We start from the raw sequence: 20,205 nt of genomic DNA on the forward strand, positions 1-20,205 counted from the left end.
ACATTTTGTACTTTTATGATGGACTATTACAATAAAACTGAAGATTTTGGTAACTGACGTATTGGCAAAGAAGACTGCGAGACAACGTCCAGGGTAAAGGAAAATAACTTAACCGGAAATAGCCCCATACTTCCGAGCTAACCCGCAACGTTGTTGTTGAGGTAGTGGTGATCAAAACCAAAATTATATGAGCTCTGTACCTGATTATATTTTCAAGAAGCAACTTTAAGGTATTTCCATGTGATTTTATTTCATAATTCCCTGCAGGCACTCTATTTAATGCCTGGTTTGCTAATGATCGTCTCATGCAAGGTCGGCCACTTTCCGGGTGTCTATCTTATTAGGTACATGTCCACAAAACATTCTGATCTGCAAGAAGACACGTCCAGTTACCGATGTACTGAAAATTTATGGAAGATGAGCGTTTTTTTTAAATGCAAATTTGCCGAAACGTGGACATCTTGTATTGTATTTATCTACACGGGCATTTACAAAAACATTTTTGCATATGGAGCATCAGTTCTGCTGCAAAAACGAATTGACGACTGCCCTAATTATGCCAATAAGAATAGTATACTGCATTTAAATATGGAGACATGTCATTATTGTTTCCCTATTCCTTTTATTGTTTAGGTCTGGAAAAAATGGCATCTCACTTCTTGAAGCACCTGACAGCCTCCCTGACTCGCCAGATGACTCGGTTAAGCTGGCCCTATTTACCGACTGTTGCTTCCTACAGATGTTTGTCCATTCTCAGCACAGTTCCTCATGCTCCATCATCAGCCAGACTCAGCTGCATCCCGCCTGCTACGTGCGGACCGTCTTTATTGGGACAATGTCAGCATCTTCCCTGCATCCAGCTCTCGAATGGGATGAAAACTAAGTCTGCCTTAAAGAGACGCTGCAAAGATTGTTTTTTTGTGCGACGACGGGGCCGCTTGTTTGTGTATTGCAAGACGCATCCGAGACATAAGCAGAGACAAGGTTGAGATTTTTAGTTTTGAAGATTGAGTCTGCTTGTAAAATAAAATGATTTGGTGACCTACTCTTTTTGATAGTTATTTTGTTGCAGTTGTATGCACATTTAAGAGGTTTCATCAGATGGAAGTTATGAAAAAAAATCGGCTTTTATTTTAACAGCTACAGTAGTATTATTCATTTCTCTTCCACAAGGGGGAGACAAAGGCTTTGATTCATACAAGTGTGGTCTTTTACTGTTAATGATTTTTTTTCATGGTCCATTTTTTAAGCTTATTTTCTTACCCCATTTTAAAAATTTACAAAATGATGCCAACTTAGAAAGCACACATTCATATATGGAGGCCCACAGTACAAGTGACTGATGTAAGATATATTTGGCAACAAACAGTCAACCTGCTTGGATGGTTTCCCAAGAATATTATATACAAATGGGGAAACACGTTTCAACAATGCAGGAGTGAGGGAAATAATTATTGCTGAATTTGTAAGTTTGCATAAGTTTTACAAAGCAAATAACAGCCTCTATTATGATAGCTGTGTGATAATGGTAATTAAAAAACATTTCACCATTGTAAGTCATAAAAATGTCATAGTCCTTTGAAATAATTTGCCAACGCATCATAAACGTGTCAGAAAGCAACGTTAAAAAGGAAAAAACGGATCAAAGTTGACGTTGTCAACGTTGCCCTTTTATTCACAACCGGAAATTAACGTGTTCAATCTCGCACGCTTGCTGAAAGCGGACCTATGTTTACTCCTTGTGCATCGCACAATTCTACGCGCACTTGCAGCCCTTTCCAAGTCCGACGACAGAACACGAGCCTCGCGCAATACTCCAAAGAGCGACATTAGACTAAGATACGCAATTTTATTGCTATTTGATTACTTTTGCGCTGGCAGCAATGATCTCGTCTGGCAATCGCCCTTCCAGATGGGGCAGGAACCCTTTCGTTCATACGATAAAATTAAACAAGGCAGACAAAATAAAGGTAAGGCTCTATTTGTATTTCTTTGATCACGTTTATGACGTTTTATTTTGTATCTATGCAGCCATCGGCCGTTTCACTTGGTACATACTGTTTTGCAATACAAAATAACTTTTTACGCGCATTTTACAACTTGTGGACACTTGGTGATTCTTCCTTTTATTTTTAAATTGAGTTGTACGCTTATGCAACAATGGTAGAAATGTTTTTAAATTATTTTGGTGTGTAGACCACAGAAACCACATCAAGCAAATATCTAACCCATGTAAGTGCATCCATCATACTGTTTGCAAGGTTTCCCAACATTGCCATGCACTAACTTGCACGTGAATGCAGCAACTTGCCCTCGTTGTGAAAGCGCCTCACAAAAATGGTGCAATTTAATATGATGAAATATATGACTATAAAAGTCAAGGCTTAATGGTTGCGGTCATGTTTATGGACCTAACAACAAGACATGACTAGTGGTGGCAAAGCAAACATATGAACCTGAAGCGGGATTGCACTGAAGAGCAGCTGTGCTTTCATCTTAAATCTATCACAGCTTTGGGCGAGCGGACACTTTCAATTGCCTCGTCATCAATCAACCTATGGATCGATGGACACCCTCTTGGTGATGGATGGGCTTCTGTTCTAATCTCACAGACCAATAAAAAAGATCTCAATCCATCAATACTTTTTTTCCCCTCATTGACTGTCTTGATTTTCTTATTTTTAAACACTTTTAGAAACTCACGCCAAGTTTTTTTTTTTTTTCCATAGACTGCGAAGTACCTGCCTGTTTTCATTCTTTCCAAAATATGCCTAACATTCAGGCTCAGTACAAACAACCACTAAATTGACACGAAGACAATTGACTTTTGCGGCAATAAACTTTTTGTGCATGCAGTTCCTTTCCTTTCATTTTATCTTCCTGAATTCCACATTTCCCTGTAATGGCCGCTTATCACTGATATTTATCCACTAACCTTTGAAGGGGCCTGTTAACAATTTTGTTTGTACCAGATGACAGCAGGATACCCGTAAATATAGGCCATAGACAATCTGCTTCACACTTCCTCCTGCCGCTGACTAATGTGGCGCCGAGGTGTATTTTTCCACCTCAAGACAAGTGAGTGTTTTCCATAAACAAACATGACTTTATACTTGGCCTTAGGCTTTAAAGCTACAGCGGAACCTCTAAAGCCAAACTGTGTTCTAGCTGTTAGCATGTTTTGTTTTCTCTGGGTGCTTATTTGTGCCCTGTGATCAATAATTGGTGACCAGTCTAAAAAACAAAATGAGACAGTAGACAGACTGTAGAACTCATTCCAGCTGAGTCACACATTTTTTTTCGAAGTGGAAATCCCATCATGGCTGCCAGCTACAGCTCCCAAAACAAAACACATTTGGTGGAGCTATGATGTCCACAAGCCTTTTATCAACCATCAGCAAAAGCGACAAGCATTCTTAAAATTCAGGTTGGACCGTGACCTCGATTGCGTAACACGTCTCAACCTGTCCTTGCAACAATTTGAGGATTCCCCGCAGGGTCCAACATGTCAGATTTCCTTATTTTGACATGCTACAGGCATTTATCTTACATCTATTAATTTTTCATAATCATCATAATCAGGACCTGAAATTTCATAGATTGCATGTAAAAACACCAGCACATCTGCTCTCATTGTCATACCCCCCCCTCGGGAAAATGTCAAGAGGATCCTCCCGGATGGATTTGTGAAGCTCTGTGTCAAGTCCAAGTGAAGTGGAGGCAGGGAAGCAGGAAGAAGAGTTATGGAGCATCATAAATCTGCCTCATCACTGTTTATTTATTAATATGGCCCCGCAGCGTGCACCTGGGCTCCTCCAGAGAGGGATGGAGGAAGACGGGATTGCCACGATTCCCCAGAGAGGTGACAAAATGCACATCAATGCAAAACAGAGGCAAGACAGTTGAAGCCAGCGAGGCATAATAAATGAAGGTGGCAGCTGGGGAGCAAAATGATAGGACTGATGGAGGGGAAACTCCTCCGAGATGGGAGATTACCACCACACGGGCCCCGAAGATCGAGAAGAGATCCAAATTAGGTCGGGAGAAGGCAGAAAAGGGATTTTGAAATGTCACAACGGGACTATTTACATAGCCGGGGCATTCCATCGTCGTGATCTTGCTTCGTGCATAAAAACGCCACGAGTGGGAACACAGAGGAAAGCTGACTTGGCATTCTCTCATTTCTGCTCTGGCTGACCTTCACGTTACTTGCACCATATGACCAGTGGGTGGCTTCCCCCTTGCGTAATTTTTACATCACATTCATCTCAATTATTTATACTGTATATCTGAATTATTTGTGGATCTAAAACTAGGTAGTCAGATGCTATTTATTTTCTTTATTTTTACCATTTTTATTATTTCTTTATTTACTTATATTATTGAGCGCTATTTAATCATTTATATATTTTCAAATTGATTTTAAATGCATGTAATCCAAATAGTACATCTAATTTCGATTAAAGAGGCGGATTTATAGTAGAGTCCTACTACTAATAAAGCATAATAATGTGCCATTGAAAATTAATTTGTACATGTAACCAAATCAAATCCTTATTTCCCTTGTGGAATGTTGCTATTTTTCCAGTGTAAATTAGCGTCCCCCCACCCTATTAACCCATTAAAAAACTGGCCCGGGAACAAAGCGTGACTCTGTGCGGATTCAATTGAGAGTTAGATGCTGTTTCCCTTTTAAATCAACTAATGGGATGTGTGTATCCTCCTTGGAATACTCAAGAATGTCAAAGTGATGCTTCAAAGTAGCATGTGACCGGCCGAGCTTAATTTGTTGCATTTATACTAATGTGGTCTTTCTTTTCCATTCTGTAGATTGGACTCATGTCCGTGACGGTGTTCCCAGTTCGACTACTCATGGTTTCCTTCTTCATGCTGCTGGCGTGGCCGTTTGCCTTCGCAGCCTCGTTTGGACGATCGGAATTTATTGTTGACTCGCAGTCATGGTGGAGAAGGTGCGCAAGTTCTTCCTTGATTATTTTGTGGGCTAAAATAGATTAAATGATTTTTTTTTTTTTCTGTACAGTTTTATCAAGGGTTCCCTGAGCGTCATTATGAGGGCCATGTGGTTTTGCGGTGGTTTCCATTGGATTAATGTGAAAGGTCAACGGGCGACGTCCTCCGAGGCCCCCATCATCACGGTGGCACCTCACTCCAGCTATTTTGACGCCATTCCCATCACCCTCACCATGTGCTCCATTGTCTCTAAACTGGAGAGTGGCAGTCTTCCCATCTGGGGCAGTTAGTAACAAACTTGACATCGTCCGTGACAATACCTCCGCTTATTTTTTTTCCCCCCACCTAGCCCTGATCAAGTACATCAGACCGGTGTTTGTATTCCGTTCGGACCAGGACTCGAGGAAGCAAAGTGTTGAGGAGATCAAGAGGAGAGCTTGCTCTGGAGGGGAGTGGCCTCAGGTAAGGCATTGAATTGACTTACCGTATTTTCCGCACTATAAGGCGCACCTAAAAACCTCAAATTTTCTCAAAAGCGGACAGTGCGTTTTAATATGGATTTATATATGGACAAAGTTTTAAAATGGGCCATTCATTGAAGGTGCGCCTTATAATCCGGTGCGCTTTATATATGGACAACGTTTTAAAATGGGCCATTCGTTGAAGGTGCGATTTATAATCCGGTGCACTTTATAGTGCGGAAAATACGGTACCTGACAATCAAAATCTAACTTGTTAATTTTTTAAATTTTTTTTAAATCTAGATCATGATATTTCCAGAAGGTACATGCACCAACAGGACAAGCCTCATCTTATTCAAAGCAGGTATGGACAATATTTAGGAAATATTTTTGACTGCTTCCAGATTCGAATTCATTTGTAATCCCCTCGCTTCCTGTGTCCGATTGTGTTTAGCCGTTGGCTACCGCTCGGCCTAATCCCCATTTATTCCAGTCTGTAATTCCATTGCTCGCGTCTATTGTCCATATTGTTAGCGGTTTGTTCTGTCTGCGAGCTAGCAAAACTGACACATTCCCTGTTGTGCTCCCCCAGGTGCTTTCATTCCAGGACTCCCAGTGCAACCGGTGGTTTTGCGATACCAAAATAAACTGGTAAACATGAACAGTAACTTCCAGTCACTGTGACACACTGTCAAGGTTTCCCTTCACGTTATATATGTACAGGTTCCTCTTTTGTTGAATGACTTCATGTTCTGATAGGATGATATTTCATCCTGCCCTTTCTTCGTTTGGCTATCTCGCTGACGAAAACACTCACACACAACGCACCACACACACGTATCATGTCTCTAAATACACCTCATGAAACATACATCGTAGTTTCTCTAGAAGTTTCGAGTTTTCTGATCCTCAATCACTATTGTTAGCCACGAAATATTTTAGAGGAAGGTGGAACAGATTAAAGGCATTTCCTTTCATTTCAGTGAGGAGGGATGTTTTGAGTTATGGATAGTGCTAGTTTTGTGTAAGTGATTGTTGTGACATTTTCATTTGTGTGGTTACCTCGTTATTGAGAGAGTGAATTTTGTCGAGGGTCCTCGAGCTTTGCTGTGGGCACATTGTTTTCTGTTATCCCTGCGTCAACATTACAGCACAAATTACCGTATTTTCCGCACTATAAGGCGCACTAGATTATAAGGCGCACCTTCAATGAATGGCCGATTTTAAAACTTTGTCTATATATAAAGCACACCGGATTATAAAGCGCACCTTCAATGAATGGCCCATTTTAAAACTTTGTCCATTTATAAAATATATATTTTAGACACGCCTGCCATAGTGGCTCAATATTGGTCCACATATAAGGCGCACCGGATTATAAAGCGCACTGTCGGCTTTTGAGAAAATTGGAGGTTTTTAGGTGCGCCTTATAGTCTGGAAAATACGGTAATACGCTTGATCCTAGCCATCTTTATCGCAGTGTACTGTTGACTTTCTCCCAAGTAAAGCAAGCTCAACATTTTAAGAGCAAGCATTCTGAGCAGCCTGAATCCAAGGTGGGCCTCTTTGTAACCGGAGATCAATGTGAACCATCTGCCCTTCACCCTCCTACCTTCACAACATTAAAACCACAGTTGCGCACAAAAGCTGCCCAGTTCTCTTCATAGAAAGAAAAAAAAAAAAAGTGTGGTCCATGTTTGTCATTTCCTTTCTTCGCTTCCCTTCCGCAGGATACAATTTCATGGACGTGGCGAGGGCCTGGAGCGTGAGTGCAACACCCCAACACAAAACAACAAACCGCAGTACACATAGCTTCCACGTTCTAAAGGAATGCGACAATGTGTCAATGACATGCATGTCATTGTTGTGTTTTCATACTTCCAGGTTCAAGATTTTATGGCTCACACTGTGTCAGCCTCACAATGCCATGGAGATAGAGGTAAACAGTTTTGGATTGGACTATCTGGCGGGGATGTTTACTCAGCTGACTTCTATTTTTCAGTACTTGCCGGTTTACACCCCGTCTGACGAAGAGAAAGAAAACCCAACTCTGTTCGCCAACAACGTTCGAAAACTCATGGCCAAGTGAGTGTGTGTTGGCATGTGTGTGTGCGGAATTTGATTACCTTCCAGCCGCATTCCCCCTGACAGAGCGCTGGAGGTGCCGCTCACGGATCTCTCCTTTGAGGACCGGGAGATTAGTTTTTCGCAAGGCCCCCTGCGCATCCACAACCCCAGCAGCCTGCTTGAGTTCAATCTGCTGGTGCGCCGCTTGAGGTGAGGGTCACAAAGAAGTCAGGATGATGCTGACATCTTCTGGTGATACAAAAGAAACACCAAATCATGAGTTGCACTTTCATTTTCAACTTGGTACCAATTTTTTTTTCTTGTCATGACAGGCTGAAGATTACAGATAGCCTTCTGAAAGAGCAGGCCAGCAGAGTCAGGAAGCTGCAAAGACATAAACTGAATTTGCAAGACTTGGCATGCTTCCTTCACCTGCCAGTTACAGAGACACTGCAAGAAGTTAGCAACCTCTTCGTCAAGGTAGATAATTTTTTTTTTGCATACATATTTCAGAAAAATGCACAAAATGTGACAAGACAGCTACAAAATTCGGTATGATCTCATAAGAGCTGTATCAAATGTTATTACTACACAAGTGGCTCCCTCTAGCGGAGATTCTGTTGGTTGCAGTTTGAATTTTTTTGCATAAAATGCATAAAAGGCAATATGTATGATCTAATAAGAACTACTACGCAAGTGGCTCCCTCTAGCGGAGATTATGTAGGTTGCAATTTTTTTTTTTCAGCATTTCTATAAATATTCATCTTAAAATATTTGTGTGCTCACTACTCTCATGTGAAATGTTTATTTTGCCCAGGATGAAGATGGTCACATTGACATCAGACACTTTATTATTGCTATGTCCACTATTTACCGACCATCAAGGTCAATGAAGACCCTCAAGCTGGCCTTCAAGGTAAAAAAGCACTCTTAGAATACATTTTCCACGTATTGCTTAAAAGTAAGAGCTTTTATGCGCAGATGTATGCCAACGAGGACAGCGGTGAGGTCCATGAAGATGACCTGGCTTCCACCTTGGAGATAATGTTGGGAGTGAAAGAAGTTGATTTGTCAATGCTTTTTATGGAGCTCGATGGACCAGATACCGGAAAAATCACGTATGGTAAGAACTTTTGTATTGTTAACGTACGAAGACAACTTCCGAGACCTGGGCTTGACCTATTTTTTTTTTTTTGTCCAGATGAGCTTCATCATTTCATAGAGCAGCACCCACGCGTTGTCTACGACTACCTTGACTTTAAAGACCACCCACGCAAGTTCTGCATCCGCCGACCCAACGCCTGCAACGGTCAGAACCACAACAAAGACAACTGAAAAGGACGATTTAAGACAAAATATTTATCTTTGCTTCTTTGCTGTGGGATGCAGCACAAGTGCCTTTTTACAGCAAGAGAGGGATAAGAAACTCTGAATGGAAATACAAACAAGTGGCCCGGAAGGCTTTCTGGACGCGTCGGAAGCTCTGCGCATTATTTTCGGTCTCTCGCTACGAGACGTGTTTTAAAGGTCTACAAACGATTATTTATTTTCAGACGCCTTTTCTGCTTAAGAATAATAAAAAAACTCTCAGGATACATATTGCATTTATATTGCAGAGGGAAAATGTGGAAGCCGGTTCTGTCACACTACCTTGTAAAATGAGTTTTTATTACTCAATACTGGCGGTTTCAAGTTTTTCTTTTTAAGCTTCTCAGAGTTTCACTTAAGTGACAGGTGAAGGCAATATTGTCTGATGTTTCACAGATTTTTTTTTTTTTATTAAACAAAATGCTTTCAAATGTGTGTTACTATTTTTTTCATCAACCACACATCACCATTTCAGCTTGTTTTGATTTGTGTCCACATGGTGGCGCTGTCTCTCTAAATCATACGCAACACAAGACGCACGAGTGCCCACCTGATGGACAGGAAAAGCATTACCTCATCCCCTTTCCTTTCATTCCTCCAGGTAAAAATAGACAGATTAAGCCTTGGCTTTGATGAGAGAAGCCTACAGAGGAGGTGTGGAAGCTGGTGAGCGAGCGAGAGGCGTCAAAACGGGTAGAGAGACTAAATGGATCGTTCTGCTCCAAATCCAATTCCTAATAGCTGCAGGGAGGGTGGGTTGCTAGCGAGGCGGGAGGGAGAGGAAAACAGTCAAAAGTAAGGCAAGCGAGTGGGAAAAGGGGGGAAGTGGGGTGCAGATATCACGTCGAACAATTAAGACCTGCCTTGAGGGTCTAAAGAAGACGCTTTGATGAGAACATATAAATTGCTCAGTGAGCAAGCGTCTCTCTGGAGTCTCCTGCCTCAAAGGAGTCTGCAATAAAAGACGCCGCCCGCAGCGTAGCGAGGCTGGATTGTGTTGGCGGAGCGTCCTGGCCGAGCGGTAAACAGGAATCTGATTGCGAACCCGCTGATGAGCCTAAATGCAAGGTCAAAGGTCACACCGTTTGCTCACGTGAACCTGTCCAGTCAATCAATGCTTAGAAATTGCTGCATAAAATATCCGGATGAGGTCCGAAAGAAAATGCCAAATGGAGGATAATTATTTCTGTTTATACAGTGGCTGAGAGGGAGTGTGTTGTCATTACAGTTATGTGGGTGATGTGGTTACCATGGCAACAAGGCGGACTCTTTGCGGTCAGTGTGTCAGTTGTGCAATCCCAAATCTGGTTTGCAGGTTTTTTTTTTTTACAGGAGCGGCTCAAAAGTATTTTGTCTTGTGCTTGTATTAGTTTTAAACTTGTAAATCTTCATTCCATACAGAAGCCCTCGAGTACTAAGTACTGCTGAGCCAATGGCTAAGCCACATTCCAATTACAAGTTTTGCAGGAGTTTTTGAAAACCTGGAAGGGGTTTTAGGACAACTTCTCTAAACAGCACGCTATTTGTGCCCGTAGTCAAAGTCAAAAGTCAACTTCATGTTGTTTTGGTAGTATCTCCATCACCCAGTTCCGAGTAGAATCTCTGGATCGCCCGTGGAGCTTTTGCACTCTTCTTTGGCCTTTTGCCCTCACACCACAAACAACATCCCGAATTTATCCCGCTAGGGTTTTTTGTAAGCTGCTAGCGCCCAAAAAACAGAGCGATGTAGGTGTTATGAGAAGTGATGCTTCTTATCCTGAGTCACTTTACATATTTTCACAACTATCTTTATCCCCTGAATATGTTAATTTCTTTGACACCAACTCTCACATGACACAAACCAGCAACGAAAATGAACAAACATCCACATGATTTATTTTCCCACAAACGACCTCGCTCTCCATCAAAGACCTCACGGCGTTAAAGTGTCATTGTTGGCTCCGCATTAGTTCTCGGAAATAAGCGAGCAAGACGAGGCGAACGGGCTAAGATTGTGGTCGAGAGGTTCAAGGCGAGTAGCGAGCGAATAAATCACAAGTTAACTCGGATGGAGGGATTACCGGCGTGCAAACACGATGGAGAGCTTGTCGAGTGGAAAGGGCGGTTAGAAAAAATGGTCAATATAGGAATGAAGTACCGTAACCTTGGGGGAAAAAAACGGCATGTCACTTCTCTGGAAAATCATCCTCTGTCTAATGTCATGACTCTTTTCGTAAATTCTTTATGGACACAAAGATTAATCAAGCGAGTTTTGTCCCGTTTCGACGAACAATCCGCTTTTTGGTCCGATTCCGGTTAATCGCCTTTTTTGTTCCTGTTGTTGAATCTCATAACAGGTTGGGTGACGCTGATTAGAAAGCGGATGCCGCTCCAATTTATCACATCCCATTTGCCGCCTCCCGTTGCCAAATGGACAGGGCCTGTCAACGGGATTGAGGCCCGCGTGAATACGTGCTCGTCCGTGCTGCCTTCACTACAGCCATAATTACCTCTGTCTGAGGGTAACCAACAGTGGCGGATCTCATTATGCCATGATATGGGTCGCGTCTGCATCTACGGGCTTCGGATACACACGCTCATTTACATATGAATGTGTACTTTTTTTTTTTGCACGGGTGCGGGAAAGCGCGCGCCCGTCTATCCCAGACGCCCACGCGTGCGCACAAACACGTCATTTACATATAAAAGCGTTAATGCGTGACACACAAGTTACATCGTACGCACACCCGGCAGACTATTCATACGGGCTACTCATAAATTTAGACACTTCTGTCAGAAGGCCCTCGCCGGCAGACGAGGATATGAACCCAATATAGCATACAGAGATAAGCCGGTGACTCTGGAAGCAGAACTAATATTATTTGCACGGTGTCGAACGTTTATCTGGCGCCGCCTGCAAAGTGATGGTTCTGTGTCACTTTTGTTTAATAATGATGTGCCAATAGTAATATGCCTGCTGGCTGGAAACCCATTACAGTTCAAAAGATTATCCAAATACAATCTAATTTGGAATATTGCATTTTGACAGCCTGTGACTAGAGAAGGTGGGATAGTATTTTCTTTCCTTTTTCAAAATTCCAATTAACATTTTTAATGCTCGACAAAGACTCCTACGTGCCGAGGTGTTTGACTGCGCCAAAGGTTTTGACGGTTTCACACAAAGAACTTTTGGCTTCATGTGAACTTTGGATTTTGGAAAGCGGCGTGTTTGGTTTGACATCAATTTGGCAATGTGAGACGGTTTAAAAAAAAAAGTTAAACTGTTTAATTGCTTCGAGGCTCGTCATTATCAGGAACAACAAGTTGCCCTGTGGCGCCGACCTTCTAAAAGATGATAATGAGCCAATATGTAAATGAAGCGCACTCATGCAACTGAAAAATGTAAATACTTTATAGTAATTAATTACCTCATACTGTGATAACACTGTAAATAGCAAACTTGTGGAAACTAATCATACTTTTTTTTTTAGTTTTTATCAACATTTATAAGGTAAGTGTTTGACTTTACGTGTCCAAGCGTAAAGTGAAAATATATGTACCAAAGTGTCAAAGCGTGAAGTGAAAACGAATTGCGTGTACCGCAGTGTTACAATCTATAAATATCAGCGATGTAGCTCTCCTAATGAGGCTGATGAAACAGCGTGTCGTCAACCCAACCGCATCGCCATTCATCTTCACAGCTTCATCGCACATGAACTCATCAAAGGCGTATTGGTCGGCCGATGAATGAATGATAAAGAAACCTCATCATCAATGCCGACATACTGGAACTTCGCAGAAAAATAAATTGCACCAGCTTAGCCTGATGACATCGGATCACACGCGTGTTGTACATGTAGCGTTGCGTCATTGCAATGGCAATAAAAAAAGATATACAAAGAATATTAAAAAAATATAAAAACGTATATAAAAAAATTGCTGTATATAAAAAAAAGATATATACCGTATTTTCCGCACTGTAAAACCTCCAATTTTTTCAAAAGCCGACAGTTCGCCTTATAATCAGGTGCGCCTTATATATGGACCAATATTGAGCCACTACAGCAGGCGTGTCCAAAGTCCGGCCCGCGGGCCAAATGTATATATCTTATATATGGACACATTTTTAAAATGGGCCATTCATTGAAGGTGCGCCTTATAATCCGGTGCTCCTTATAGTGCGGAAAATACAGTATATATATATTTTTATATACAGAATTTTTAAAAATATATTTTTAAATAGTTATTTTTTTTATATCCAGCCAATCTCAGACTTCTCCTCCCACAAGAGAGCGAGTCGCATGATGATTTGCAGTCGTTAGAGCGTATCTGCCTCCATCCTCATCGGAAAGCCTTGCGCCGCTTCCACTTTTCTAGAGCATTACGCACTTACATACACTTGGTAATAAAGCCAGCATGCTCAAATCGGGCATGAAAACACGCGCGGCCAGTGTGAAAAGGAACATATTGAGAAGCAAAAATTGGTTTGGCGATAGCACGTGATCGCGAGTAGCATGTGGTTAGTTTAGTTTGCAGTTCCCTACAATTGCGTTGGATTCTACTGACAGCTGTTTGGAATATTTTCAAAATCATTGTCAAGATCCAGATGCAGATCCATAACAAAGCATAAAGACAAAAAGATGGGGATTTTACTACATTCAATTCTTGTGAAAGGAAATCTCCAAATATCACAACTCTCACTTTTACCATGCAGAAGCATGGTGCAACATATGCATTTAAAAAATGAAAAAAAATCTTGCCTTATTATGGTCATTGCTTACCTCACACCTGTAGTCTTCTGCCCCAGAACCAAACAAGCGGGCCGCCCGAACTCACCATGCACCTGCAATAAAAACACAAATACGTCAACATAATATACATATAAGCTTAAATTGATATGTGTGCATGTCAGCAGATAACGCTGTCTATCTGCCGAACCCGTATTTGCCTCGATAAAAAATTCTCCCATCAGGGAACTCGTCGTAAATCTCCAAACGTGTCTGCCGGATGGCTCGCTTATATTGTTGCGTGCATGCAAAAGCACTGACAAGCACCGCCTGGCCTTGAGGTGGCTCCATAACCATCCCCAGATGAGCCAAGCGTATATACATACGCACATGTGTTTGTGATGTTATTTCCTTTTGTTATTTTCATGCGTCTGTAAGATTGATTCCTTTCATTTTCCGCCTTCATGGAAGATGCCCAGTCCTACATTTTTATTTCCGAGTTATCAGGCTACATTTCATGCACGCGATCGGTGGCCTTGTGAGATTGATTCATTTTCACGCTTCCGTAATAACGCATGCAGACACTGGTCGAAAGCGACTCGAGGTAAATCTGGACGATGATTTCCAACCCAAGAGCAAGGACACTAATGCTCAGTTTGAGTTGTTGTTGCAAAACTGCAATGACACACACGCTGATGATTTGAGTCTCTCATGTAGCTAAACACACAGTTCACATCCTGTCAACAAATACTCTGTAAATATTTGCCCGTTTCTTGAAAACATATTAAATATGCAGACTGTCATAGATGTCAAATGAAAAGACAACACGTTGTGTGAATAGAAACAATGGAATTATAATATTATAATTGGTGTGTGTGGCAGATTTGTCACAAACTCACAATATACTCACTATAATATTTTTTTCCAAGATAGAAAAATTTTTTTTTTTCAATGACCAACTGTGCTCGAGTCCAAAAAAAGAAAAAAAGCATTTCCATGGTTACAAGTCCAGCAAGGTCAGATCCAGGAAGTAAATGTTGACTGTTGATTGGCTGCCACATAATTGCACTTGCCTTTAAGAGAACGTGATTCTTCCATGTGTCTCATCTCAAAGCCCGATCATCTCTATTCTTTTATTCAGCAGCTTGGGAGACGTATTGTACGCTGTGATAAATTATGCATTGTGCTCATCTGGTATCTTAAAAATAACCTGTGCATCAAGTCACCGCCGCCCATAAAGCCGCTGTCAATAACCTCCCAGCATCATCTTAATTAGATATGAAAAGCCTTTCATTTATTGGCTCGTCACCCGTCTTCCACATCCACATTAAATTTGATGACTGAGAAGACTAAAGTTTTTTTTTTTTCCCCCTCATCTAATCCTTTTCAGTAGAAATACTGGCGGCGATCCCAGCGTGTACTTTTGACAAGCTGGCACTTCAATCGAGGTTGTTTATAATAAAAAGGCGTAATGCACTTTTATACCGCGGTATAAATTCCTTATCCACACAAACCATAACTTGCAATAGCATCCGGCTGTTTTACATTCTCTTCCCATAAACCCATGCGTGAATAGCCGAAAACACCCCATAATGTTCTCGGTTTATCTTTAACGCTCTTAAATGGCTCACAAACACCTTTTTAACTGCACAATTAAAAAGCTAGTTCAGGTAATTCTTAAAGGCAGGTGCTCACTTGCATAATGAAACGGCTGCTTTTTAATGCTACGCCGACGGCACCGACGGGTTCAGGAGGTCGCGGGACCCCGTCGGCGGGTGCGTAACTTCACGCCGAGCGTCAGATAATGGAGCATTAACATGAATAATGCATGTCGTGTTGACAAGCGAGGGGAAACACACAGAGTAGTCTAAATATTCTATAAGGGGAGCAATTCATGGAACAGAATAGCACTTTGGGAACTAATGGGCCATGAAGTGTCACATCCTATGATGAAAAGTATGGATGTGATGCGCAACTCATTATTGCGCCTAAAAAAATATATTTTTTAAAGCATTCTCTGTGTGCTTCTTATTTTTCAGGAAGTTCTATTTTGGAGAATATTGTAAGGATATGTAATGAGCACTATACCGTATTTTTCAGACTATAAAGCGCACCGGACTATTAGGCGGACCTTCAATGAATGGCCCATTTTAAAACTTTGTCCTTATATAAGGCGCACCGGACTATAAGGTGCATCATTAATGCATCATGTCAGATTTTTAAACCAAACCAAATCATTTTCCATTTTATCTTTTTTATTTCAACTTCAGACGCACCAAATTGTAATCACAAAATAATCATCCATAGTCTTTTTGATTCATGATTTATAGTCTTCAGCGGGCCACTTACGATTGATTTCATGACATAATGCTTTGGGCCAGTTTAAATTTAGGAATTTGGTCCATATATAAGGCGCACCGGACTATAAGGCGCACTGTCGGCTTTTGAGAAAATTCTAGGTTTTTAGGTACGCCTTATAGTCCGGTAAATACGGTATAAGCATTTCCAGACAGTGTTTGTCTGCAGGAGAGGAAAAAAAAAAAAATGAAGCTGTCATGATACGCCTTTCAAGTTGTGGACAGCTAAAATATTTATAGCACTGAAAAGTGTTTGTTTCACTCCTATTCACATCAAGATGACATCATCAATGTGTTAGATGCTAAAATACACTCGCTACCTGTTTTCATGGACCCCCCCCCCCCCCTCCTCAGGTATGACTTTACTTCATCTTTCATCATCTCCCTGATTAGCATCTTAACTCACTAAATTCCATATATATCCCTTACATAATCCCGCTAAGCATAAAGCTCCATTTAGGCGCATGGGCTACTTTTATTTTCCCTCTCACGAAACATGGCTCTCGTCTCAGACAGGCTGACCCAGTTCTGCTCCTTTACCCGCAACAGACTGTTGCCTAGAGGGGCGGCTGGCCGCAACATAAGGCTGTTGCAGAGCCCACTGGTTCAGAGGTCCATCTCAGCGGGCTCCTGTTTGCTCGCCGTTTCCCCTCAAGTCATTACGAGTATAGCGGGGGTGGGGGCGAGCGATGGATGGCTTCAGGCCCGACGAGGCGCTTCCACTTGTCTGATCGTTCAAGGTCGCGGCGAGTAAATCGATACGCTGATGTATTGGCAAGTGGGGAGCTTTGTGTCTGTTGAGTGTGCAGATGCTTACCTGGGTCACACACAGTTAGTGCAGTTCCTTTTCCTCCCGCTAGATGTCAGTAGAATGCAGCAAGGGTTAAGTGAGTGCTCCATCAGCTTGGGCGTCTTTGTTTGTGGCAATCCTCACAATGGGACAGCCAGTGCATCTGATATGAAACACAGAAATGTTGTTTCCATTAAACGCAAATGCAACACCAGGGAATCAAAACAGCATAAATATGCAATAGACATTATATGCAACAGTGGCGGATGCAACAAAACACAAACGTAGATTTTTTGAGTATTTATTTTTCTGACAACTGTTTTTTTTACTTGCCGGGGAATCAAAACAAGACTAGTACGTATAGTTAAAAGACATTCGTCAATTTATATTAAAAGTGCGGTAAATCGCCCTCAGCAATGTATACTGAATATTAACGCTTCATTGTCATATTTATCATTGCAGGCATCTTTGAAGCAATAACAACATCCATATTTAAAAACAATAACATGTTTATGCATTAAATAGACACTATCAAATATTGCATGGGGCTAAACGGCTCATCTATATGGAAGTTTCATTTAAAGCGCCACACGCTGTCACTTTGCCTTATGTCGAATTCTCACACTGACTTTCAATGTAATCAAATTACAACAATGTAGCAAATAGCCTTGTTGAGGTACAGACGCATTATCATATGAGAAATGACATTTATCATAGCTATAATTAGGTAGCCGACTGTGTCTCATCCAAAAAGACATTAATGTATCCTGGTGTAATATTATCACATGGATATATTCTTTTTTCACGAGCTAATCTAATTCACCCGCCTAATAGGTCATAATTAATTGTTCCACCATTAATCGAGTGATGTCATAGCGACATGCCTCCGGGGAAAATGAATGTCAATTTCCAGGAACGCTCCCTAGCGCCAGTGTCACGGTGCGTTCCAGATGTATAATAACAATCCCAGGTTGTGTTTTTGTCTGTGTGCGACTTGCTGTCAAAATCTCATCAAGCTCATCACGTCAGCTTGATCACTGATGAGCGTGACTGCGAGATTACCGCCGATTAGCTCGGGTCAAAAGGTTCAGACATTATTGAGGAGGATATTACGGCGCGGTGAGACATGAATATTTAACCGTCTCATTCTTGCTCTTTGGCTAACTGAAGCCAGATGAGATGATGATTAGCCTTGCGGACAGGGCTAACGACTTGGGATGGATTAGAGTGGATGGCCGTTGAATGGCTCGATGACATGGAGTGGACAGTCTCATTCATGTGATGCTCGCTGGATGGAGGACAGGAGAGAGCCGGCCAATTAAATCCGAGTGGTTGAGATTTGTGACTCTCATATGGTTTCATTTCAAGAGGACCCTTAAAAATTAATCCTCAGTTATTTTCCTTTTGTTAGCAACACGCTAGCTCCAGCCTCTTGTAGTGGATCTCATTCGAATGTGCAGTTGTACCTAATAAAGTGTCCAGGGAGTATCGTATTTTCCGGACTATAAGGCGCACCTAAAAACCTAAAATTTTCTCAAAAGCCGACAGTGTGCCTTATATATGGACCAGATTCCTAAATTTAAACTGGCCCGAAGCATTGTGTCATAAAATCAATCATAAGTGGCCCGCTGAAGACTATGAATCATGAATCAAAAAGACTATGGATCATTATTCTGTGATTATAAAGTAATTTGTTGCGTCTGAAGTTGAATTAAAAAAGATAAAATGCAGAATGATTTGGATTAAAAATCTGACATTAATGGTGCGCCTTATAGTCCGGTGCGCCTTATATAAGGACAAAGTTTTAAAATGGGCCATTCATTGAAGGTGCGCCTTATAGTCCGGTGCGCCTTATAGTCCAGAAAATACGGTATATGGAGAAGATTCAGGTCTCTTATTCTCACTTCTGGCACACGAGCCAGAACAGGCCAAAACAAATACTGATGAGCAGTGGGAGAAATCATATTCCTGCTGCTGCCGGGTATGCATTAACCTGGTTAAAACTACCTCAGAGATATCCGTGAGGACATATTTACTCATTTATGTTTCATGTGAAGTACTTTTAATCACCGTGTTTTTCCAAATGTGCTATACAAATACACTTGCCTTGCTTACACACAAACACAAATGCATATTTTAACCGCCTTGCAAGTATTGGCGCTCTCATTTGACAACCATCTGCCTCTTTGTTTCACCCAGCATTACAACCGCTGCCAGAGACTGTGTGTGTGCACGTGTGTGTGTTATCACTAGTGGGCACACACGCTTCTATATCCAGAGTGTGTGCTGGCTGCCAAGTGTCCATTTGGTTGGGGATTTTTTGCCAAGGTGAGGTGGAGGTCAATGCTGCACAGCTGAATCATTGAGCAGGACTGAGATGAGACACTGCCAAGCTTGGCAAGTGACTACATAACACCATGTCATCATCTGTGTACTAGATAGATAGCAATTGTCAAAGCAGGATTGCTGTGAATGTATTATATCATTACAGCATAGTAAATTTTAGCCTAACATTCAGTCAGGTGTACCTAAAAAGTGTCCGATGTTTTCTGGTCTGTTTGGCGGTCAACCGTATTTGTTTTTTTTCCTTCCTGCATGGGGCAAAAAGATGCCCAGTCCCCACTGAGCGTTTCTGCTTTCATTTTTGGATGGAATCAATAATGGATGAAACTCCCACCGCTTTGCACCCAGGGATTTGCTTGAAGCGGCAAAATAAAATAAAAAAACTTGGAAAAGCAGCTGCAATCCTCCCGGTGTCACGTTTGACCGCCAATTAGCGGCCATGTTTGACAGTGGCGTGCTGCTCCCGACTGTTTGGGAGGCTGGCGAGAAAGACGCTTACATTCGCATAGTGACAGGCACCACCCGGGGACCCTCTGACCTACTCTCCTAACCACTTTATTGATCTACTGGCCAAAGATGTGAGCGCCTATTGAGGTCATCATTAATGATTTATCCTATCTAGAAAATGTCAAATGTGGCTTGGGAGCATAAACATGAACACGTCAGATGTTATGGACTCATAAACATGTGAGAGCTTTGAAGGAATTCTCCGCACGTCTTTATATGAATCATAAATGTGGAGAGGAGGCCGAGTACAGAGGCGGCTTTAGCATAGAGTGAAGCAATCATTTCATCACAATTTAGCTGAGACGCTGTCACTCACTATATGCAGGACTCCCACTGAGAGATATATGTTATTCTGAATAATCTTCCACTTGGCTCCATCGCTCACTCTCTCCCTGCCGGTGGAAATCAATAAGGCCATCTAAGAACAGTGCATGTGTGTCATAGGCGGTCGACGCCGAAGCTTTCAGACGATAGTCTTGCCTTTCGATGAATATTCTAGCACGCGTGCACACACACATACGATGCATTAGGGACTCCACCTGGACTTCCACTCAAGCACGGCATCCCGCAGGGACGGATCGAATGCACTCTGCGACATGCAATCGCCCCGCGTTTGGGACTTTATGCGTGCGGAA

The 20,205-nt window shown here is 41.9% G+C and overlaps 1 protein-coding gene and 1 long non-coding RNA gene across 4 annotated transcripts in view; one reads left to right on the forward strand and one right to left on the reverse strand.

Moving 5' to 3' along the window:
* The window catches only part of LOC133144314 (uncharacterized), a 194,888-nt gene that overhangs the window by 66,236 nt on the left and 108,447 nt on the right, over positions 1–20,205 (reverse strand). For all 3 annotated transcript variants that reach the window (XR_009710650.1, XR_009710649.1, XR_009710651.1), the window contains 3 exons: positions 16,748–16,883; positions 13,628–13,689; positions 7,559–7,748 (listed from right to left, as the gene is read on the reverse strand). This is a non-coding gene — a long non-coding RNA (uncharacterized LOC133144314). The remainder of the gene's footprint in view (positions 1–7,558; positions 7,749–13,627; positions 13,690–16,747; positions 16,884–20,205) is intronic.
* Positions 1,694–9,298, forward strand: lpcat1 (lysophosphatidylcholine acyltransferase 1). The gene is made up of 14 exons (XM_061266887.1): positions 1,694–1,970; positions 4,831–4,970; positions 5,042–5,256; positions 5,321–5,433; positions 5,736–5,796; positions 6,025–6,083; positions 7,163–7,197; positions 7,317–7,371; positions 7,435–7,517; positions 7,584–7,709; positions 7,832–7,979; positions 8,317–8,415; positions 8,481–8,622; positions 8,701–9,298. The coding sequence occupies exons 1-14, from the start codon at positions 1,884–1,886 to the stop codon at positions 8,832–8,834; spliced, it is 1,497 nt and encodes a 498-aa protein (XP_061122871.1). The 5' UTR covers positions 1,694–1,883; the 3' UTR covers positions 8,835–9,298.

The sequence above is a fragment of the Syngnathus typhle genome, linkage group LG20 (genome assembly GCF_033458585.1).
Source record: "Syngnathus typhle isolate RoL2023-S1 ecotype Sweden linkage group LG20, RoL_Styp_1.0, whole genome shotgun sequence".
Taxonomy (NCBI): Eukaryota; Metazoa; Chordata; class Actinopteri; order Syngnathiformes; family Syngnathidae; genus Syngnathus; species Syngnathus typhle.

Bases quoted from the DNA above. Each gene is read 5' to 3' on its own strand.
- lpcat1 (XM_061266887.1), top strand. From the start codon at position 1,884: ATGATCTCGTCTGGCAATCGCCCTTCCAGATGGGGCAGGAACCCTTTC. The intron at 7,372-7,434 runs GTAAACAGTTTT...TCTATTTTTCAG, and splicing joins ACAATGCCATGGAGATAGAG to TACTTGCCGGTTTACACCCC. The intron at 8,416-8,480 runs GTAAAAAAGCAC...TTTTATGCGCAG, and splicing joins CCCTCAAGCTGGCCTTCAAG to ATGTATGCCAACGAGGACAG.